General features: G+C 40.2%; 1 protein-coding gene across 2 annotated transcripts in view; it reads right to left on the bottom strand.

Moving 5' to 3' along the window:
• Positions 1 to 24,605, bottom strand: part of plekhg5b (pleckstrin homology domain containing, family G (with RhoGef domain) member 5b) — a 198,633-nt gene that overhangs the window by 87,486 nt on the left and 86,542 nt on the right. For both annotated transcript variants that reach the window (XM_055223082.1, XM_033969005.2), the window contains exon 2: positions 5,639 to 5,715. In XM_055223082.1, coding sequence (XP_055079057.1) covers positions 5,639 to 5,715 — 77 coding nt within the window. The remainder of the gene's footprint in view (positions 1 to 5,638; positions 5,716 to 24,605) is intronic.

Genomic DNA, 24,605 nt, shown 5'->3' with positions numbered 1-24,605 from the left:
CTCTACGTCGTCGTTGTTCCTGGTGTTGTTGAATCTGATATCAATCTGTATGTGCGGAGTGCTGCGGTCACTCTTTGTCCCCAGAGAAAGGACAGCAGGGGACAGGAGACAGAGGACAAGGAACATAATCTGTTTAAGGAGACAGCTGAGGAGACAGGAGCCAGACTACGAGGTTAAATGGACCAAAACATAAACACACTGCAAAAATATATCTCTAAATAAATCCAAATATGAATCTGATAGGTTTTTCTTTTACCGTACTTTTTAACTTGTGAGACCAGGATTATATGATTTGTTTGGATATATTTTGGACAGCAGCGTTCAACTTATAACTGCTAATTTCAAATGGGACAATAGTTAAGCAGAGGGTTAAGCATTTGCTTTCAAACCAGAGGGTAGTGGGGTCTTTCTTGCAGTCAAAATATGCAAGGTGACTAGAGAGGGAGGCCTATGCATGTGTAACCAAATCATGCCATAGCAATTAATTCAAAACTAAATAGTATAACTTATTATAAATTTCAGAGACAGGGAGTTTCTGGGATCCATATAATTAAAGGTGCTTGAAACAAAAGGTACTGTTCATCAATCAAACTTTATTTCTATAGCACCTTCCAACAACCAAAGCTGCCCAAGGTGCTGTACAACATCAAGAGAAATCTGTGCCAGAACTAAGTATTATATTTTCCGGACTAAGTTGCACTTTCTTCATAGTTTTTCCGGGGGTGCGGCTTATACAAGATGAGATTTATATGTGAAATTATTATTCCGGAGCGGCGCTTAATCTACTTCTGGAGCAGGTGGAGTTGTTCAGAAGCGACACCGACGATGAAGAATTCAATGGATTTAGTGATTTGGAGTGAGATCGACATTAAACTTGTTAGCTTGTTTTTTATGCTTTAGTGATCTGATTAACTGTTATTATGTTACGTTAACAAAGCAGACACGTGTTCAGTTCATTGTCAGTGTGTTCCATTAGCGTGCTGTATTGCTATTCATCCTGTTGTTCTCCATTTTATTATTATTATTATAACTTGCCTTTAAAGAAATAAATGTCTGTTCTTGGTCTCGGATTTTGTAAAATAAATTTCCCCAAAAATGCGACTTATAGTCCAGTGCGACTTATATATGTTTTTTTCTTCATTATTTTGCATTTAGTCCGGAAAATACGGTACTCAAAATGTTGCTTATAAACAGGCATGAATATTTTGTATAATAATTCAATTTTAAAACTAATTCAAACTGTGTCAACAACTAAAAGCTAAAACCAGAACTGAAACGCAGCTAAAGTAGGGCTAAGTAGAAAGAAAACACTTCATTATTATTTTTGCCTCAGACGACATGGTTTATTCATGTAGGCTAGATTTTTGCATTTTTGTGTGCGTTGCAAGTTCCATTAACAATAACTTCATGATAGCCTGTGAAGTTTTTTTTTTTTTTTTTGCAGTGCAGCCGCTGTCCTGGCCAGACTCCCATTTTGGAACCAGTGGCTTCAAAGGAATAATTCATTTCACAGTCTGTGCCCAGACGCAGTACACGCCCCTTTAACACCCAGAGGAGCAGACTCACTTTGGCTCAATATATGACTCCATACGACAGCAGCAGAGGGGGCAGGATTAAAAGCACAGGGGGCATATATAAGGGATAATGGTCCACTGAAGCTTTTGTGATCAGCTGACGTCATGCATGTTCATTTTGTTGCTAGGGAGATAATAATATTGGAAATACCATAATAAAGTCTCAGATTATTAGTGTGGACATTGTTGGAGCTATCTGAATGGACATACTTAAAGGTCTTACATTACACAAAATTGATTCTTAAGTCATGTTATAATGTTGTTACCTTCGCAAAAACATACCTGTAGTTGTGTTTTGTTTCATTCACACATGTTTGAGTAATTCTTTATTATTAGTCTGTCTACATCTCCAAAGCTCAAAATGCTCTGTTCCACCTTGTGATGTCATGAAGAGGTAGTTTTCTTTTGAATTACTGCAGCAATCAATGACGAAAATAGTGTTATTGATAAAGTGATTCATTTTTAATCCAATAACTTGATACATATTAAATAATTGAGGTTGTTTTTGGCATTGTGCACCTCTCATTGTGTTGAAATAGTAATTGATTAAACAAATGTTAAACTATATCATTGAGATGACCTAATTTTAATATACTGTGATTTTATTTTTGCATGTTCCCCTGTTGTTTGCAACCATAAACTGTAAAAAGTTATGGAGCAAATTTGGAGACTAGGGGAATATTTGGAAGTCTGACCACAAGTGTCATAGCAACAAAAGAGCCTGTCCAGAACGAAGCTGCTGACCTGCATCGCTGGTTCAGCAACACTACCAGTCAAACCTGTTGCTAACGCTAGCACGAGCGACCTGCTAGCGGGGAAGAAGGCACCTGATTCATCGGTTATTAAATCTTGATTTAGAGATACAATGGCAAAATAAAACCCTAGGATCAAATAGAACAGGTTAATACAAACATTTCTAGACCAAAATTACAAGTCTGATAGCAGCAGTTACAGAGAGAGGTTAATTCTATTGGAACGTGGCGGATAGCAGATTAGCTATGTCCATTTACACATACAGTCTCTGGTTGCAACAAATACAAAGGAATAAATCTGTTATATTGTTTCCATAAAAAAAAAAAAAAAAAAAAAAAAAACTTGAACAAAGCAAATAAGTCAAATGACAACCACTCCACATCACAGGGAAAGCAGTTTTTAAGCGAAAGGGAGGAGATGCTTGAACTTGTAATTTTCATAATTTAAAGCATGCTACAAGTTGTTTACATAGAGGTCATAAAATGTTCTTTACAGGCTCAAACGCTTCATAAATCAGGCCGCTCTCATCCTTCCTCCTCAGGTTCAGTCCAGGACTCTCTCTGCTCTGGTCTCATTTCCTGTCAGCTGTCTGTGATCTGCTCTAGAATCAAAGCATGAATGTGCCCTTGAGGAAAGCTGCATCTCCACACTGTCACAGGCACCAAAACTTATGGACATTATGTGACAACTTATTATTGTTCAGGATAAAGTGTTTTCAAAGGGTCAGGTACGAAAACTGATGAGGAAATACTGTGTACTACAATGAATGGGAGACTCTCAAACTGATGACAAGCAGCAGCTCAAAATACTTTTCTTTCACCTAACCTGCTCAGACACAGGCAGGAGGAGACTGTCGCTAATATTAAGTTGATCCAAACTGCCTCATCAGATGAACGTGTCCAACAGCAGCTCTGCAGCGCCCATTCATACAAATATACGACATCTGGGTGTTTTTTTGCCCAATTCCAAGAACTTTTACTGTCACAGTGGACTGCATATGTCGGCCGAGGTCGGCTGTGATCACACTGCACTCCGCTTCAGAGTGCAGCCGCTCCAAGACCTCCTGTTTCAAGAGCTCTTGGACCGGCTTACTGCGGTCTAGAGTGCGGCTGTTGGGTTCACACTGACCCCAGCACTGCTCGTGGAGTGACTGCTCTTTTAAGTTAACCTGACTAGTGGCAGTGTGAAAACGACCTAAGTGCTCTCATTGGGTCTCCCTATATAAATAAAGATAAACAGAATACCAGGTCTAAACCAGGACTACACTTGGTTTTAACAAGGACTATGCCAGGACTACTCTGGGTATAAACCAGGTCTGGTTCAGGACTAGATCATGAATCAAAGTACGTTCTTTCATAAACAAAAGCATCATATTCTGGAGGATACCATCATCATCATTAGCAGACTGTCTAAACATACACAGATCCTATTAACAGTTTAAGACAGTGTCTATTAATATTTAAAGCTACATTCTGTAACCTGATTGTCTCCATGGAAATGTTATATATATATTGTTCCACAATATGGCATTATTAAACTTATCTAACACTGATTTCTTTACTGGTGTGCTCATTGCTCTGAATATAGCTCACCTCTCCGCAGATCTGACTTACAACGTGGCCTGGTGGCATCAACAGCTTAACTCTCTGAAGATAGATACGTTTACTTCCATAGTGTATAAAAATCCCTTTAAAGCAATAATATCTCCACAGACAAAAAAAGTTACAGAGACCACCTTTAAAAGTGGTGGATTAATCCTTTTATTTAGATCAGAAGAAACAGCAGAAAGGGATGAGTGAGCTGACGATGTGAATCATGAGTATATTTTGTCCTTTTACATATACAGTCGTCCCTCGTTTGTCGCGGGGATTACATTCTAAAAATAACCCATAACAGGTGAAACCCACAAAGTAGTCAGTTTTATTTTTTACAATTATTCTCTTATTATGTTTTTGGCTGTAAAACCCCTCACCACACACTTTATACACTTTTCTCACACAGGCATTAACATTTTCTCACATTTCTTTTGTTTAAACTCTCTCAAAGTTCAAACCTTCGTCGGCGTCTTTGTCGGTGCAGAATGTTTCATCGACATTATGGGTTTTGTCGGGGAGAAAACTTGCAAACATACAGCACTTCAGAGTCACACTGCGATCCAACATTTATGTAAATTTGTCTGAACACTTTCTGTACTGTACAGGAGACACGGCACGGAGGAGACTGATGGACAATGGTCTACAGTCCCTCAGCCAATCAGGACGCAGAACACAATGCATTCATACGCTATACAAACGCATGAAAAATTGCCCTAAAAAAACAGAAAAAGAGCGAGGCTGCGAAAGGTGAAGGGACCACTGTAAATAAAAAAAAATCACAAGTTGAATCTGTTTTTACACAAACGCACTGTTTCTTAGTATTTTTTTCTGCATAAATAGTCATTTTAGTTTTGTGCAGTTTGGGTTTGATACATAGCGATACGTAACATTTTTAAGAGCTTTTGCCACGCCCCCTTTTTATTCAACAAATCAAACAACACGACATGTCTTAAGTCAACCAACACTTTCTTTAGTTTAAATCAGCTCTAGTTAAGCCTGTCATGATAACCACTATAACAAATTTTCGTTTAAAATATGAAAGCTGGAAACATTGGGATTCAAAATTTATCATGTTAATAATTTTTTTTGGGAAAGTGGGCTGATTTTGGGCATTTTTGTTTTAATAGCATAACAATTAAGCTTAAAAGGTTGAATAAGGTAAGGTTCTATGGAAAATTATTATGGTAAATTCTGTTATTAATTTGTTGGGATGATTATTATGCCCAAAATAATTGCGATTAACGATTATATCACTATAATTATTAAAGCTGCTGATAGTTTCAAAATGTTATGGATATAAATACCAAATTTAAACAACTACAGTACTGTACTTTGTTATATGTGGCAACAGCAAGACATTGGTGCTCATGTCTGTACACATTATAACGTGCAATGAATTTTTAATGAATGAATGAATTTTTTTACTATTCACTATGAACCAGATATTCTATGTTCTTGATAAAGACTGAGTTGAATTGAACAGTAATCGCGAAGAAATCATCAGGGAGAAGTCGTCTTTTTCTGCACATTCTGGTGATGTAATGCCGATCATCTCTGTTGACCCTTTTCATCAGGATAAACGATATTTTTGTTTATTGGCCCGTCCTTAATCGTGACAGGCTTAGCGCTAGTCTTTCATACAGTTGTACACCAATACAGCCCTCTCATACTGGCCCGGTTTAGTCCCCTCACAGTGTATCAGACTCGGGGCCTTACCTTTGAGGCCCTCCTGCGCTCGGAGCACTCTGGATGCTGGCACAACACCCAGTCCTCCTCCTGCACCGGCTTCTCATCTGGAACACAAACGTTTGGTTCATTAGAGACTTTTCAACTTAAAAGCACCAAACCACCCAGGCTCCAAGCACCCATCCATTAGACACCTTTGTTTAGACAGAGCAGAGCCAGAGGAAGGAGAGTGACCTACCCCCCGCACTGTAGACACTGCTCATAAACTAAAGAACAGAAAGAAAAGAGCTTCGGGAGATTTCTGAGGAAAAGGTAAACACTGGAGAAAGGGAGGGACAGATCAGAGAGGCACTTATGGACTAAAACGACAGAAAGAAATTACAGACTTGGACCATTAATATAAAATCCACAAAGTCTTATCTAATCATGGGACACTGAAGGCAAAGCAGGTGAAGTGTCTTGCCCAAGGACACAAGAGCAAGATGTATTGCTCGTGGCTGGGATTACAGAACCAACTGAGCTACTGAGGACTCAGGATGTGTGGCACTGATTGGATTTTATTAAGTTATTTATTTACAGAAACAAATGGTTGGAAAAAAACACACCATCTCTACCTGTAAAATTACACTCAATGAAACCTGGGTATCCAGTGAGTTCACCTGGACACAGAGGAGAACTACCACTCTATTCGTTCCCTATGTTTAAAAATAAACCTTGAAAACACTTCAGGAATTTTAAACGTGAGCAATAGATTCAAAAATGGTAAAAAATCTTTGCAATCCTCCATCTCCTCTTTAAAGGCCCCATATCACTCTTTGTTCTGTTCTATGTTATAATGTTTCCTCATCAAAAACATACCCGCAATTTTGTTTTGTTCATTCACACATGTTTAACACACAAATCCTGCATATTGAGGCTGAGTTCTTTTCTCAAACTGAAACTACTTCATTCCACCTTGTGATGTCATATGGTAATACAGGAAGTGCTCCACTGTGTTTTTAAATTCCATGCACTTCACTACAATTATTGGGATAATTTCGACCCTGGAATTGCCCATCTCTACTGAACTAAAGATAAAAGGAGCTGCTAACTTGAAAAACTAAAGCTTCATGACATCACAAGGTGGAACAGATCATTTTGAGTTATGGCAATGCAGAGAGACTAATAATAAAGTGTTACTCAAACATGTGTAAATGAAAAAAAAACACAACTCCAGGTCTGTTTTGGAGGAGCTAACAACATTGTAACATGACTTAAAGCTCACAAGAGTAAACTTTGAGTACTATAGAACCTTTAAACTTTATTAGACCCTATAGGACGCGATGACATCACATGAACACAACCTGCTGAGAGAAAGGAAGCTGCACTCACGGCTGTTCTTTGCACTGGACTCTATAATAACAAATGATCAGTGTCAAATAAACAAAGAAATCTATTGGGATTTTAACCAACAGTGACTGGACCAGGAAAGGAGATAAAAGCTCATGTTTACATCCCAGTCTTTTTACATAGACACACGATAAAGATATCATAACACAGCCTCTGGAGCTTCAGGATTTAATGAGCTAAACAGGAGAGTAAACCCAGGAGGGACATGCACTTTAAGACTGATGAAGGCCAAAGCTGTCTCAGATAACCATGACCACTCCAATATGGCCGCCCTGTGAACATTAAACTGTCTTTTGGAGGCAGATGGAGCGCAGCCGTTAGAAAGTGGATACAACAGTTATTCATCAGAAATCAAATACAAAACAAAAAGGTCTAATTAAAATCAAAGTTACAGTTGGGGTTGTTTAAATATCGGTACTGATAAAAGCTCAAACTCAACCAATACCACACTGTATTTTTCTTTTAGTTAAAGGGCTCATATTACACTGTTTTCTGATGTGTGTTATAGTGTTGTTTCCTCATCACAAACAGACCTGGAGTTGTGTTTTGTTTCATTCACACATGTTTAACACAAAAACGATGCATATTTAGAGTGAGTTCTTCTCTCAAACAGAAAACACTCCGTTCCACCTTGTGATGTCATGTGATAATACAGGAAGTGCTCCACTGTGTTTTTAAACTCCACACACCTTCACTAGAATAATTTGGATAATTTTAAGGTAAAAGGTAACTTAACTTTAAAACTGTCGCTTCATGACATCACACGGTTGAACAGAGCATTTTCAGGAGATGGAGATGACTAATGATGCAGGATTAATCAAAAATGTGTGAAAATAAAATAAAACAAAACAACTCCAGGTTTGTTTTTGAGGAGGTAAGAATATTATAACATGGCTAAACGTTCACAAGAGTCAATTTTGCATTATACAGGACCTTAAAGAGCTGCCGCGGTTAATTGCTTGTGGCTAATGCTAGCGCTAACAACCCAAGCAGCGTAACACTGACTGTTTCTGCAAATCCTAAAAATATTAAGACTAACATTTGTGTTACTTTTTATTTAATACAACTGTTGGTGTAGAAATAACACTTTTTAAATCTTCAAGCCATTTTAAACACTACTGACTTTATAGGACTATGTAATATGAACATTTAAATCAAATCATATTTTTGTGATGCGTCTGTTTGATACAGCGCTATGCTCAAGGCCTCTGTCATGGTCTGAGCAGTGGTGCAAGAACTCCATTGCATTACTTAAGTAAAAGTACAGATACCGGAGCAAAAAATACTCAAGTAAAAGTATTATGTGAAAAATCTATATAAGTAAATGCATTAAAGTACCTGTTTAAAAACGTACTTAAAGAGTAAAATGTGAAAGTAGAAAGCTTCAAATGTAGTAATTTTGATAAAGATTTGTACAGAATTTTGAACCTTTTTTTTTTTTTAGCTGTTTTTATTTGTATATTTTTGTTTGCTCAAACTACGAACATAAAAATAAACTCCAGGTAATCAGGTCTCAAACAATTAAGATAAAAATACTTTCACTTTTCAACTAAAATATGTAGTGGAGTAGAAAGTATAGATAGTAAAAGTAAGAAATCCTCTTTAAAATTGACCTATGTAAAGCACAGATACCTAAAATTTGTATTTAGGTACAGTACTTTACTACATTCCACAATCGGCTCTGAGTGAGTGACAGGTGGATCTGACCAATCACAGCGAAGTGTGAACTCTCAAAGAAGCTACAGTAACTGCTTAGTTTTTCATACATGAATCCTGACAAAGACACTTTCTCTCAAACAGTAACACTCCTATTTGTGGATTTTACTTGATCTTGAGTGAACGAGGCAAATGAATGAGAACCATTACTAATCAAAAACCTAATTCCAACCCCTTCTGGAAAACTCCCAATTAGGTATTTTCCCCCAAACTATTCCACTATTGCCCTCTGTCATGTGGAAACCAGTCACCTTGAGTCAGCGCCTTGGCCAACGCTACAGCACAGGTCAGGGAGCGTGTCAGGGAGCGTGTCAGGGAGGCTGTGCGGAGGTGGGAAAAACACTGTAATTGGCACATACCACAGTGAAGAGGTCGACCTGTCTGTGAGGAACAGGTTAAAGAAAAGTTCAAAAATACGCCCAGAGACATTTTGGTGTAAAAGCAATCCCCGAGGAAGGAGGGGAGGTTATAGTTGTCAAAAGTATCGAAAATCAGATGGTAATCGATGCTGAAACTAATGTTGAAACTAGATACTCATTTGAGCAGGTACTGATACTAAAAAGTCACATTCACAGGACAGAAATGAAGCTTTCCTGAATCAGAACAAGTATAAGACACATAGACTAGTTTACACCCATGGACCACTATGAACCTACTGGACACTGAGGGATTAACCAGATATAAGGTCACATGGGAACAGAAAAAAAAGTACTACGATTCAGTTGGCGGTACTTTTTAGCGTATCGGCTATCTCTTTAAATATCCAGCACCAGTTGATATTTTTTCTGTCTGACCTGCTGCCTAAAAGACACAAACCTTTATTTAACGCTGCACTAAACATCACTACACAGTTTGCAGTATATAAGTTCTGTGGGTCTGTTCCTAGTACTAGTATTTAAATAACCTGGTCCAAAAATATCATCAGAGCTCATCAGCCGTTGTTTTTTCTGTATTTTAAACAATCGGTATCGGCATCGGCCATGAAAAAACTCTGTATCAGTCGACGTCTAGTGTTTAATGTTGAAAATCGAATTCTATTGCCTAAATAAAGAGTGTTTTTATTATCATCATAGTATCGCATTTGGTAATTGGAGTACCGAGTCTACTCCTTAGTATCATCTTTGTAATGATAGCGGTGGTCCAATGATAAACAAGCATAGAGGAACACACTGTCCTCTGTTCTACCGACATGTTTTCTGATTTCGATTTGGGTATTTGCAGTTTGGTTTTTAATATAATGTCAACAACTGATTCATGTTTATGTGAGTAACTCTGGTTTCGAGTATCTCAAAAAGTCCAACACAAACGACCCCAACTCATTCACAGCAGTTCTCCAGTAGTCTAGTTACTGTGATTCATGGATTTTTGGTAGCGAGGGCTGGGAAAGAAGGGTCAAACTCAAAGATGATGAAAGTCAACGTATTGGTTAGGCCGTTTAGGTATGAAAAAATAAGTGAGGTATACAGATTTCTGGTTGAACTACTGGTTACATCTATTTTTATGTAAATATCTTTGTCTAGTTAGAGACATTCTGAGCAAATATAAGTAGACCTATGCAAGATCTGTAATCCAGATTAGAATACTAATTTAAAACAGTTCTCCAATACTCATCTATGGATTTGTTTTGATATTTAGTTTTTATATAGACAAAGCAAATGGATTGGCCTGATATTGTTGAACATTTGGCCATTTTTACTTGGTTCAACCTTCTCCTCAAACCCTCTGGCCAAGAAAGAGTTCCAAGTTTGATTTATGAGTATGATAGAGTGGGTTTTTTTTCATTTCATTTATCTATATTTATACAAGGAGAGCCCAGTGAGAGCGCTCAGACTCTCCTTTGGGCTGAGTTATTCTCTCAAACGGAAAACACTCAGTTCCACCTTGTGATGTCATGTGGTGATACAGGAAGTGCTCCACTGTTTTAAACTTCATATACCTTCACTAGAATCATTTGGATGATTTCAACCCTGAACTCTACTAAACAAAAGGTAAAAGGTAGCGGTTAACTTGAAAACTACCGCTTCGTGACTGAAAGACTTCCAAGATTTTCCAAGATTTTTGTGTGAATCAAGAGTATTTTTTCATGTTTCCTCCATTCCTACATGAACCTAAAAACAATAACAGAATAATCCTGCAGCTACTCAAGATTAAGATCTAAAGAAGGGTCCCCAGGTGGGTGCTGCCCCTGCCACGTTTACCCCACAGACACTAAAGAATGGGTCAAATGCAGAAGACAAATGTATGCGGACAATAAAAGCGCACTGTGTAACCTATCGTTTGGCATTAAACTAATCTATACTGCATGTATCCAATTACATTAGGTAGATTTTTTATTTGATTTGTACCTCGGCCTGGTTGTGTCATCTACTGTCTCCAGGGAGAAAAATACGTTTAGTGCCGTGCTGTGGAAAGTTCCATAGCGCACCTTTAGCTGATGATGTAAAAGGATGACGCAAACAGTGAGTGTGCAGCACAGACAGTAGACTCACCGAAAGAGCTGAGCCTGAGGGGAAGAGGAGCCATTAGACACAGACATCCTCAGCCTGGCCAGGTTTGGGACTAAACCTGATGCACTGAAGGTTTAAAACACACAATTAAACGCTAAATAGTCTGCAGCCAATTGGTACTATTACATGATTATATACATCCAAAGGTGGGCAGTACTCGGCTGTATTTGCTTAAGTTATTAAAAATGTTACTTTTCAGAGTACTTTTCTAACAGCATACTTTTACTCCTACTTGAGTAATATTTCTGTTGAAGTAGCAGTACACTTACTTGCGTATAAGTTTTAGTTCCTCTTCCCACTGTGAATAAGTCTAAAAGTAACAAAAGCTTTATGTTGACAATATGAAACGATTTGAACATGTGTGTTTCTTGCACCGCTCCTTCAGATATAATGTTGTTAGATGTTACGTCCCAACAGTTACACTTCAGATTTTCTCAAATACTTTTTTACTCTCACTTCAGTCATTTCTTGGACCACTTCTTTGTACTTCTACTTGAGTAATATTATTTTGAAGTAACATAACTCTTACTTCAGTACAGTTTTTTGGCTACCCAACTCTGCACTCCAATCCAATCACACTTTAATCAAATTATACACTTACAAGAGGCAAGGTGGAAGAAGTGTCTTGCCCAAGTACACAGCAATAGTACTATGAACCTTTCACATCAACCTTTAAGTTAAAGAGGGGGAATTTAACTTATATGGGGTATTAACAGATAACACATGACATATTTAGTTCACTATGTTACATTTTATTATTTTAAAAATGCTATATTTGCCAAAAACAATGTATTAACATGTTTCACTCCCTCACTTTGCTCTCTGCGTTAAGTCACTCCGCCTTCAGAGCACTATCACAACACAATCCTCGTGCATCCCGCTAATGAAACTACTGCACATCAGGTTTGTCAAGTTGCTGTGCACAGTTTTGCGTCATATTTTTGTATAGCGTATTTATGGAGAATTGTCGAGTGGGAGCATGGGTGACATAGGCTTGTGGGCGGAGCTTTGGACAGAATCTTACTGCTAATCGTACAGAGGGTTCAATTAGAGTCCTGGAGAGATCACTAAATTACTCAAACATGCATGGATGACATGTAAAACCTCTTCAGGCCTGTGTTTGATGAGGGAACAACATCATCAAAAGCTCAAAAAAATCTATTTTACATAATAACCCCTCTTTAACTGACCCCAAACCCAAAAGCCGCTGATCTTTTTAGAACATTTAGAGATTATCGTATGTTATGAGCAGATAAAAATATTCTTCTAGCCTTTTAACCCCTATATTGCTGATTTATTTAGTTTTGACGCCATATTTGAAACTATAAGTAATCTAGTAACGTTTAAATAATTAGCAAGACAAAACATAACATGGTAATACAGGAAGTGCTCCACTCTACACATGTTCACTAGAATCATTTGGATAACTTCAGCCCTGGAATTGCTAATCGCTACTGAAATAAAGGTAAAAAGTAGATGTAAACTTGAAAACTACCACTTCATGACATCACAAGGTGGAACAGAGCATTTTGAGCTTTGGAGATGTTACAGACTAATAATAAAGTGTTACTCAAACATGTGTGAATGAAACAAAACAACTCCAGACATGTTTTTGAGGAGGTAACAACGTTATAACATGACTTAGATCTCACAAGTCATTTTTGTGTAATCTAGCATCTTTAATACATTCAAATATGAGATCACTGTAGTAAAGTTTAAGAAATACCAGCCTCTCTCCTGCACTGTATATTTGCTGTGATGAAGGAGCATACTTCACCTCCATCTGCTCTGACCCTTCTATCTTTAGACAGGAGTGAGTTCAGCTTTGGTCTATCAGACATTTTTATGAGGAATCTGAAGAATGCTCCAATCCACGGACATACAGTCTTCGCTCACGGTGGTACAGGAGGCAGCGTAAGCCCCTGATTCTGTTTGATAAACCTGAAAATCCACCCGTCATTTCTACGCGAGGTTTGATCGGACCACCACACGCACTGGTACTATAGGATCAGAGAGGTATGGACTAAACTAGGACTAGAAAACTCTCTGTTCCACCTTGTGATGTCATGTGGTAATACAGGAAGTGCTCCATTGTGTTCACTAGAATCATTTCGATCATTTCAGCTCTAGAATTGTCAATCTCTACTGAACTAAAGGTAAAAGATAACTGCATGACATCACACGGTGGAACAGAGCATTTTGAGCTTTGGAGATGTAACAGACTAATAATAAAGTGTTACCCAAATGTGGATGTAAATTAAAATTGCAAAAGCAGCACTGAAAAACCTAACATAAAGAGCGGTGTGGAATGGTATATTAAAACGAAGGTTAAGGTGCACTTTATGGCTTTATGGTCCATGAAGAGACATTTGGCCTCTGCATTTGACCCAACTGACCCCAGCTGAAAAACTGAACCAGGACTAAACCAGGACTAAAACAGATGTTGACAAAGAACAAAGGACCAGGTCTACCTCAATCCAGTCAGTCATGGAAATAAACATGGACCACATCAAGTCTAAAACAGGACTAAACCCAGACTAAACCAGGACTAAACCCAGACTAAAACAGGACTAAACCAGGACTAAACCCAGACTAAATGAGGACTAAACCCAGACTAAACCAGGACTAAACCCAGACTAAAACAGGACTAAACCAGGACTAAACCCAGACTAAATGAGGACTAAACCCAGACTAAACCAGGACTAAACCCAGACTAAGCCAGGACAAAATTAGACTAAACCAGGACTAAACCAGGACAAAATCTAGACTAAACCAGGACTGAACCAGGACTGAACCAGGACTAAACCAGGACTGAACCCAAACTAAACCAAGACAAAACCCAGACTAAGGCAGGACAAAACCCAGACTCTATCAAGCTTGATGGACTTTCCCCAGCCTTGACCTGAACAGAGCTGTAACACACACCTCCTGACAAAAAGAGTTTTGGAGGAATGGAACATTCAGACAGGGGCAGAGACAGGGGCAGAGACAGGGGCAGAGACAGGGGCAGACAGGAGGAATGGTGGAGACAGGTGCAGGGTCCAGGCAGGAGCAGGAGGGCAGACAAGAGCAGGAGGGGCAGACAGGAGCGAGCAGGAGCAGGCAGGAGCATGAGGGCACAGAGGAACCTGGCATCAATTTTCCTCTGTCAGCAAAAACCAAAAGAGAAAGCAGACCGCAAAAACAATTTTCAGCAGAGAGTTGTTAAGTCGTAAAGTAGAGGGCTGCAAGAGGGGAGGGCATCTGGCACTTTGAACTGTCAGAGCAAATCATAAATGCCGGAGATATTTATACTAGTAACAATGATGCATTCAGTGTACAGCTTTATGGAAAACTCAACACTTTACATCGCAATACGCATTCCCTTCACATGGGGCGCAACTTCCATCGCTCCAACCACAATTTTACTCATTCATCCAATGGGTGTCTTGCTTATGGACACAACAACAGTATGCGTACCACTTCCATCCGAGTACTAACCAGGCCCAACCCTGCTTAACCTCAGAAACACTTATAAAGGCGCATGTTTGTAGGACTCCTATACAACCTTGAGATGCATGGGATGGGGGGTAGGTGAAAACAGAAATTCCCTGAGCGTTCACGCCTCAAAAATACAGGACAATACAGGATTACTCAAACATGCGTGAATCACCAAATTGCAACTCTGAGTAAACTAATGATAAGGGAGAACCATTATTACACCGTTAAAACTCATAAAAGTTGATTTTGCTGAGTCTTCTTGAAAAGGTCCTATGTTACGCAAACTTGACTCCTGGGAGCTTTAAGCCGTGATATAATACTGTTACCTTCTCAAAAACAGACCTGGAGTTGTGTTTTGTTACATTTACACATGTGTGAGTAACACTTTATTATTAGTCTCTTTATATCTCCAACACTCAAAATGCTCTGTTCCACCTTGTGATGTCATGAAGTGATAGTTTGCAATTTAACAGCTATATTTGAACTTTTTTAGTAGAGATTGGCAATTCCAGAGCTGAAATGGAGTGTATGGAGTTTAAAAGCACAGTGAAGCGCTTTTATTACCACTTAATGACATCACAAGGTGGAACAAAGAGTTTTCTATTTGAGAGAAAAACTCAAGCCGAATTGTTTAGCAGTTTTGCATTATCATATGAGAATGAAACAAAACAAAACTCCAGATATGTTTTTGATGAGAAAACTACTGAAAATGGAGTAACACGGGCGCTTTAAAATGTCCGTGTTGTATTCTCCTTTACTGTGCAGCGGAGTTGGATAAATATAGACGTTTCTCATGTGAAAATACAAAATAAACCCCAATCTTAGACAGCATAAACATCAGCACATTGTCGAATCTTCTCTTCTGGTCCGGCGTACACTTGTATTCGTGCGGTTTCCTGTGTTAAACATAGAGCTGCTGGTTTGGCGGTGTGGTGGAGCAGATGCAGGTGGAGGAGGGGTCAGTGTAACCGCTGTGGGGGTAAAAACAACAGCAGACTGGAGCTCAGAGCTGGGCCATGTCCCTGCTGCCACCGTAAGGCCGGGTATTAAAAACAGATGTATCCTGACCAATGCACTCACTCACCTGTGGAACACTTACACTTACTCCAAAAAGTTCTAATCACATACGTCGGCCTGTCACGATAACGCATTTTGAAGTTCGATATGTCGCCGAAGTAAATATAGACGATAAACGATAATACAGAAACTAATTTACGCCTTTGACACAGCAACCCAAGAGCAGATTTAAATCACAAAACTCTTCTAAATCTACAATATTGTTAAAAAAAGTCATGAGCTGCAATAAATAAATAGCAGAAGGAAACACTTTAGTACTTAGTTAGCATCTGTAATGAGTAATAGAAGTAATTAATTCAATCTTTTACGGCTTAAATCTTATCTAATAGCCTAAAAATAACCCAGAATTTCCCAGTAGTGAAAAGAAAACGTGCACATGATAAAAACTGACCCCAAAATGTACTGTATCATTAGTAATTATCATAAGCGGCGTACACATGTTCTGAGCATCGATCGTGAATTTGATTTGACCCCGTTGACAGTTTCGAACTAAAGCTGTCTCTTTCTTGTCAGAGTTAGGCCTGCTAATAAGAAACTTTGAAACACGATATGTCGCTACAGAGAATTATTGCGATAAACGATAATATTGAAACTACTTTATGCCTCTGACACATGGACTGTATAGAGAAATGGACTAAGTAAGTGTGACATCACCCGTACTGTCCAGTCAAATGAAGCTCATCGAGGCTAACAGTTCTAGGGGTCAATTTGGAGCCGATACTTCAAATATGGAATTCTGACTGAGAGTATCATAGCAACCAAAGAGCCAATCTGGAGAGAAGCTGCTGAAGATGTCAATCAAACCTGTTGCTAACGCTAGCAGGAGCGACTTCGAGAAAGAAGGCAGTTGATTTGTCCCTTATTAATGTTCATATCTTAAGTTACGGACACAACACCTTGATAAAAATACCAGGATCATGTAGAGCAGGTTAATACGGACATTTTAAGACCAAAATGGCACAGTTTTCTAATGTAAAGTGAATTGGAGCCTTCCTATTTGGAACGAGGACGCTAGCTATGTCCACTTATTTTTATATATAATCATGCAAGAATTGTCCAAGAAAGAAATAGTCATTTGGACAGTAAAAAGTATCCATCCCACATGACCTTTGAAGCCTGTTCTACCTGGATGATGGAAATACGTTCTGGACTGTGGACCACCACTTATTTGGCATCAGGCAAGTCACATGAAAAGTCAAGATGTGAATACGACTGCTGTACTCACACTGCAGGGCACATGCACCGGCACAAGAGCTAAGACATAATCCCCCAAATCTGCTACAGAGTTGGGCCATGCGTGTCGACTCAAATGCTCATTTTACCTGCTCCCAACTGAGATCAACACAACCAACTAACGACAATTAAACAAAAAACTGCAACTACTACAACAATTACTATTACTATAACAGCCACAATTACTACAACAACTTCCACCACTACTACAACAACTACAGCAGCTATTACTACTACACCAACTGCTACTACTACTAAAACTACAGCAATTACAATTACTACAACTCCTATTACTTCCTAGTACTACAACAACTACAGCAACTACTACTACTACTACTACAATTATGACAACTACTACTGCTACTACAGCAACTACTACAGCAACTACAGCAACTACTACTACTACAACTACAATTATGACAACTACTACTGCTACTACAGCAACTACTACAACAACTACAGTAACTACTACAACAACAACTACAACAACTACAGTTACAACTAAAACAACTACAGTAACTACTACAACTACAATTACTGCTACAACAACTACAATTACTACTACAACTATAATTACCATTGCAACTACTACAACTACTACTACCATCTCAAAATATTTACATTCAAAGACACACTTTCCAAAATGTTTTTTCAGAGTGACTGTGGCGTTACAGAGGAACAGTCCCTTGTCACCATGTTAAGAGCGTCCTGTGGGATTAATGCATATCTTGAATATCTCAGAGCATTTGTGTCAGAATTTACAGTAATTGGTCATGAAAAGGTGGATTATTACATAACTGTAAAGCCTTTACATCTGGCCTTCTCTTTATGGGCTTCCTCTGTGTTAACGGCAAAATCCAACCAAAACAGAGGTACATTCTGTTAGTAGACAGGGCCTGAGTAGAGCCATTACGGCATTTATGGTATTATGATACGCAGTGAACATTAGACTGCAAGGGTGTTAAAATGGACAGATACATAATATTATCTAAAACTCAGATTACAGCTTTGTTGTTGTTTGGTTGTAAAACTTAAATGTAGTGAGATGGTGCGCATAGAGTGTATAAAGAAGTGGACTTTAAGTGAGTGTCAAATGAAGCTCATCGAGGCAGTTTTAGCGGCGAATTTGGAGCCGAGATCCCTATTTGGAATTCTGATGGCGAGTATCATAGTAATTTAAGAGCCAATCTGGAGCGAGGCTGTTGAAGGTAACGCCCATTCCCGTTCCCACCGCTGGTTTATGAGGGAGCGGGAGCTTAGGAACGTTGTCAATCAAACCTGTTTCTAACGCCAATAGGAGCGGCTTTGGGGAATGCGCCTGATTTGTCTGTTATTAATGTTCATATCTTGTTTTATGGACACAATAGCAAAATAAAAACACCAGGATCATGTAGAGCGGGTTAAGACACTTTAAGAGTCTGTCAGCAGCAGTTACAGAGAGAGGGGTGACAATTTTCAATAGAAAGTGAATTGAAGCCAGTCGAGGGATGTCGAGTCGAGGGCCCATGATCACTTCCTATTTGGAACATGGTGGCTAGCAGGTTAGCTATGTCCATTTATGTATAAAGTCTATGTTGATATGCCGCTAACGTGCTAGCTACAACCCTTAGTGCTAAATAAGGCTGAACGATTAAAAAAAAAAAATAATGTAATTGCGATTAGATTTTAGATTTATGTTTTAAATGCATTCTGAAAAGCGCTACATAAACTTACTATTTACCATTTTTATGAAAATAGAAATCTTGAAGGTTTGTTGAAACATGTTAGTTGGATTTTAAGTAAGAAATACATTTGTCATCGCCCAATTACTTTTTTTTCGTTTTATAGGGGGTTTTTTAGAAACAAAGAGACCTTGTTGTCATTGTAGTGAAACTGTGGAACTGTTTAGACAATGTATTAAAAACTTCCCATTCAATTGTTCACTTATATGCAAAATGGCAAAACGAAAATGAAAACTGTAGAAATATATTACGTAAAATTGCTTTATATATGATGGGTCTGCTGAAATTGCCGTGGCAGATGGTTGGCTAATTGTAATTGAGTGAGACTTTCTTTCTTGGTTAAGGGTCATGTTTAGTGAGACCAGATCTTCAGCAATGCTCCTATTCAAACATGTGTCCAAACTGTACTGTTTGAACCACAGGAAACAGCCAAGACTGATACATGTCAGAAAAACATACAAGGCTTGATAGATTGATCGATTGGGGCTGATCTCTGAAGCTACGCAGAGATGGGCCTGGTTAGTACTTGAATGGGAGACCACTGGGAAGAAGTGGCTCTAGTCCATACTGTTGTTGTGTTTTTTAGCAAGACACTCTATACTCTAGGGCAGATGTGGCTACAGAAGTGTATCTACCAGTATAGTAGTGTGTCATCTTAGCTATGATGCACAAGCTATTATGAATATCCTACCACTACCTCTCTCTCTCCCTCCTTGTCTCACCCTCTTTCTCCATTCTCTCGCCCTCTCTTTCCTCCTCTCGCTCTCATCTCTCTCTTTCGAAGGCTCCCACTCTCCCTTTCCTCTCTCTCCTTGCCTCTCCCCTTCTCTTTTCCTTTCCTTTCTTTACTTACCCCCCGCCCTTCCCTCGTCTCTCCCTCTTCGCTCCCTTCTCCCAACCTCACTCTATGTTTTTCTCTCTCTGTAGTGGGGCAGTAGTGATTCTACTCCACACTATTGTTGTGCCCATTAGCAAGACACTCTGCACCCTATAAGGCAGATGTGGCTGCAGTAGCTTTCCCAGAATGAATTAACAATTTGTAGTGTGTTATTTTAGCTCTGATACACGATCTGTCTTGATTATCCTACAAACCTTTCTCTCTCCTTGTCCCTCCCTCTTTCTCCATTCTCTCCCCTTCTTCATCTCTCTCTTTATCACCCACTCTCCCTCCTTTCTCTTTTCCTCTCCCAATGATTCTAGTGAAGGTGTATTAAAAACACACTGTAGCACTTACTTCCTGTATTATCACATGACATCACAAGGTGGAACAGAGTGTTTTCAGTTTGAGAGAAAAACACAGCGTAAATATACAGGGTTTGTGTGTTAAACATGTGTGAAAAATAAAAAAATAACTCCAGGTCTGTTTGTGATGAGGAAACATCATAACATATTTCAGAAAATGGCGTCATACGAGCCCTTTAAAAAGACATTGGGGCTAAAATCAAACAAATTATAGTTGCTTATCCAGTTATCCATTTGCGTATATTGTTTTAGAGGTTCCTTCACGTTTTTACATTCTCCTCCCCATGTCCCAGTCAGTATTAGCCATTACAGATCTAATGGCTGTCACATTAGTCTGGATCAAAGCACTGCACTTAGGAGCTGGAGGGAAACCAACCCGACTCCGAAGCTCAGATCTGGGCCTCAAGTCAAAACACAGAGCCCCATTAACCGAGAGAACCGAGGGGGGCTAATCCTGTTTATGTTCTCAAGTGGGTAAAAGTACAAATCTGATACACTTCGGAGGGACGCTCTGCGGAAACCCAACCGCGAGGTGCAGGTGAGACCGTCCATGTCGGGTCATTGGGAGGAAAATGAAAGCCCCGTCCTCCATTTTGGATTGATTCGGTGAAAAGAGACAGTGTGCAGAGTTTAAAAGCAGGAAGTGATCCAACAGAGATCTGAAATGCTGTCAGTAATGGCATCAGGTTTAATTACGGACACGGTTAAAAGGTAAATGATCAAAGTAGATCCTCTGTGGTGCTGCCAAATAGGTCTGCTCCAGTGGTGGGCCTAACGCTTAATGTCCCATAATGCTCTTTAAAAAGGTTTCTGACACCTTTGGTATTTATTTTGATGTCTTTTCTGGCTACTATGTGAGTTTAAAGGTGTAATTTGTAACTTTTATGGAGAACAGTTGACCACCATAGAGATGTTTTTGCTTCCCAGGTAATTTTCCACAGTATGGCATGAAAAATACTATGGCAAAAGACAAAGTTTAAATTTGTCAACTGGACAAATCGTTGCAGGAGTGAGGACATTTCGTTGCTCATCAAAGCCACTTCTTCAGGTCTGGTCAGATTGTTGGTGGACACTGCCTTATATCTGTCTGAAGGGAGGAGTTAACTACACCGAAACTGTAACCAGCTATTGTCTCCAGTTTCAGCCTTACTGACCCTAGTCAACCATTAATGGCCCTCCTATTGCTCTGTTTTGTTTCTTTTGTTTGCTTTGGGTCTGACGATGGAACCATAGATCTGTGAGCGGTTATGTCTCAGGAAAGAGAATCCTTCCTCACAAAAATAGCTTCTTTAACTCCTCTCTCAAACATTTCTTTACTCTGGCTAAGATCTGAACTTAACTGTCTTTAAAGGAGTAGTTATTGGCTTTGAGATGTAGATGAACAGCAGACTTGGGTCCAGAGGAGCTCTCACGCCGGTGTTAGTACATTCTCTCATGAAGTGGCTGTTTAGTTTCTCCAGTGTAACACTCACTGCACTGTTCACTACACTGAATGGAGTAGACCACATTACTTTGTTTATGGCTCAGGGGTTTTATCCTTTGGGTGAATCAGTTTCTGTCTTAAAGTGTTTGTAGGTTTGAAATGGACCGAAATCTCATACTGTGATTCCTCAATAGGAGGGCCATTAAAGGCTGAGACTGGAAACAATAGTTGTTTACAGTTTCGGTGTAGTTAGCTCCTCCCTTCAGACAGATATAAGGCAGTGACCACAACTAATCTGACCAGAACTGAAGCAGCGGTCTCTCTCTCTGTCTCTCTGTCTCTCTCTCTCGGTCTCTCTCTCTCGGTCTCTCTCTCTCGGTCTCTCTCTGTCTCTCTCTCTCGGTCTCTCTCTGTCTCTCTCTCTCGGTCTCTCTCTGTCTCTCTCTCTCGGTCTCTCTCTCTCTCTCTCGGTCTCTGTCTCTCTCTCTCGGTCTCTGTCTCTCTCTCGGTCTCTCTCTCTCTCTTGGTCTCTCTCTCTCTCTCTCGGTCTCTCTCTCTCTCTCGGTCTCTCTCTCTCTCTCGGTCTCTCTCTCTCTCTCTCTCCCTTCTGTCTCAATTCTCTTCCCCTCTCTTTTCCACTCTCTTTCTCTCTCGTCACCCACACTTTTCCCTCTCTCCTTGCCTCCACCCTGCGGCACATGGACTTTATTAACATGTCCTGCACAGGAGACGAGGGACAGGCAGGGGACAGGACACAGTCATCACCTGTGTGTTTGTAAAAGACTATAGTGTGCCTTTAATACTGCAGGACTATATTATTTGCAGTGTAAACAGCAGCACAGGGTTAGGGCTGGGTTCCTTTCAGTTCTTTTCGGTACCACTGCCTGAACGATCTATTATCCTTCTATAAAGATCAAGTTACACGATGATGACTTGTTTGTTTACCTTTACATTTTGTGTTTGGGTCAAGCGAACTCTCCAATCAGAAAGCAGAATGACTTGATCTGTTCAGAAGGTGTTCAGAGAAGGCGTCACCGAATATGACCTGTGACACCTCGCCGCGGTGCTGATGTGTGCCAACATAATTACAAGATGGTAAACAGCTCAGAAAGGTTCAGAATAATGGGAGCTTTGATGTGACCAGGACATAGAGTTAGAATCAGAGGAAAGAGCAGGATAAAGGGCATTTGTTATCACTTCCTCTTCTCTAATGTCGTAAAATGACCCGAGCCACAACTGGAAGCACAAGAGGAGAGAGGAGGGGGGGTCATTCTGGATCAGAGAGTCTTTAAATTTCATATGCTCTTCTACCTTTCTCTCTCTGTTCTCTCTCTCTCTTGCTGCTCTCTCTCTTGCGCTTTTCTCGCTCTCACTGCTCTTACTGTTCTTTCTCTTATATTCTCTCTCTTGCCATTTTCTCTCTCAAGGTCGCTTTTTCATTCGCGGTTCTTTATCTCGTTTTCGCCAGTCTCTCTCTCGCTGCCCTCTCCTGCCCTCTCTCGTCGTTCTCTCTCTGTCTCGCCATTTTCTCTCTGGCCCTCTGTCTCACCATTCTCCCTCTGTCTCACCATTCTCTCTGTCTGTCTCGCTGTCTCTCTCTCGCTGTCTCTCTCTCACTGTCTCTCTCTCACTGTCTCTCTCTCACTGTCTCTCTCTCTCTCACTGTCTCTCTCTCACTGTCTCTCTCTCTCTCACTGTCTCTCTCTCTCTCACTGTCTCTCTCTCTCTCACTGTCTCTCTGTCTTGCTCAGCTTCTGTCTCTCATCTCTCTCTCCTTCCCTCTCTCGTTTCTCTCTCAACCCTACAATGCCCCTCTGTCTTGCTTTTTGTCTCTCTCTCCCATTCTCTCTCCTCATCTCCCCCTCTCTTTTCCCCTCCCTCTTTCTCTCCCTCTCTACCCACCCTCTCTCTTCTTGTCCTTCCCTTTTTCTCCATTCTCTTCTCCTCTCTTTCCCTCTCTCTACTCCCTCTTTCCATCTCTCTTCCCTTGTCTCCCACTCCCCCTCTCCCTCTCTCTCCCTAGAAAGATGTTTGTTGGAAAGAATTACAATTTGTCAATGCCCAATTTGGTCTGATCTCTGAAGCTGAGCAGAGTGGGGCCTGGTTAGTGCTTGGGTGGGAGACCGCTGGAAATACCCGGAACTGTAGTGGGGCAGAAGTGGCTCTAGTCCATAGTGTTGTTGTGTCCTTTAGCAAGGCACTCTATATCTGCAGCTATGATACATGATCTGTTCTGATTATGCTACCACCCTCTTTCTCTCTCTCTCTCTCCTTGTCTCTAAACCTTTCTCCATTCTCTTCCCTTCTCTCTCTCCATCTCTTTTCCCTGTCTCCCACTCTCCCTACCCTCTCTTTCCCTCTCTATCACCCTCTCGCCTTGTCTCTCCCCATCTTTCTTTCTTTATTCTCTGCCCCTCTTTTTCCACTCTCTTTCTCTCTCTACCCCAGCTCTCTCTTTCCTTGTCTCCCACTCTCCCTGCCTTCTATTTCCCTCTTTACCTCCTCGCTCTCTTTGTCTCTCCCCTTCTCTTTTTCTCTCCCTCTTCCCCTCTCCCTCCACTCACTTTCTCCCTATCTATCTATCCGTTTCTCTTTTTCTCTCTATTCCCTCTCTCTCTCATCCTGTCCGCCTCTCTCCCTCCACTCCCTTTCTGTCTTTCTTTTCCTTTTTCTCTCCCTTCACCCCCTCTCGCTTTCCTCTTCTCTCCCTCTTGCTCCCTTCCCACCTCCTCTCTCTATGTTTTCTCTCCCTCCCTCTGCTCTTCCCCCTCTCCTCCCTCCCTCTCCTCACACTCATATGAGGTTGTCCCAATTCCCACTCCGATGGAGCTTTCCGCAGAAGAACAGGGCGATGGAAAAAACTCAAAATGCCACTGAACCAAAAAGTCCATGTGCAACAATGTGAAATAGAAAACAACTGTAATCCACTATGAAGGTTGTATGGCAGTTGTCGACTTGGACGTGTTCTGATTATACAGTTTTGAACCTATCCGGGGTTCAAAACAGGGTACAACTTCCAAAAGAACGGAAAGTTGAGTATTTAGTAAGTCCTTCGTTTAATACAATACACGATACATGGCTCACGATCATAGACTGTGTAAACAAGTGGACTAAGTGAGTGTGATGTCACCTATGGCTTTCGGCTCCAGTCAAATGAAACTCATCGAGGTTAGAGCAGTTATAGCGGCAAATTTGGAGCCGAGTTCTAT

This window comes from Periophthalmus magnuspinnatus, chromosome 7, assembly GCF_009829125.3.
Source record: "Periophthalmus magnuspinnatus isolate fPerMag1 chromosome 7, fPerMag1.2.pri, whole genome shotgun sequence".
Lineage (NCBI taxonomy): Eukaryota > Metazoa > Chordata > Actinopteri > Gobiiformes > Gobiidae > Periophthalmus > Periophthalmus magnuspinnatus.
The sequence above is the reverse complement of the archived record's forward strand: the minus strand, read 5'-3'. Positions and strand labels throughout refer to the sequence as shown.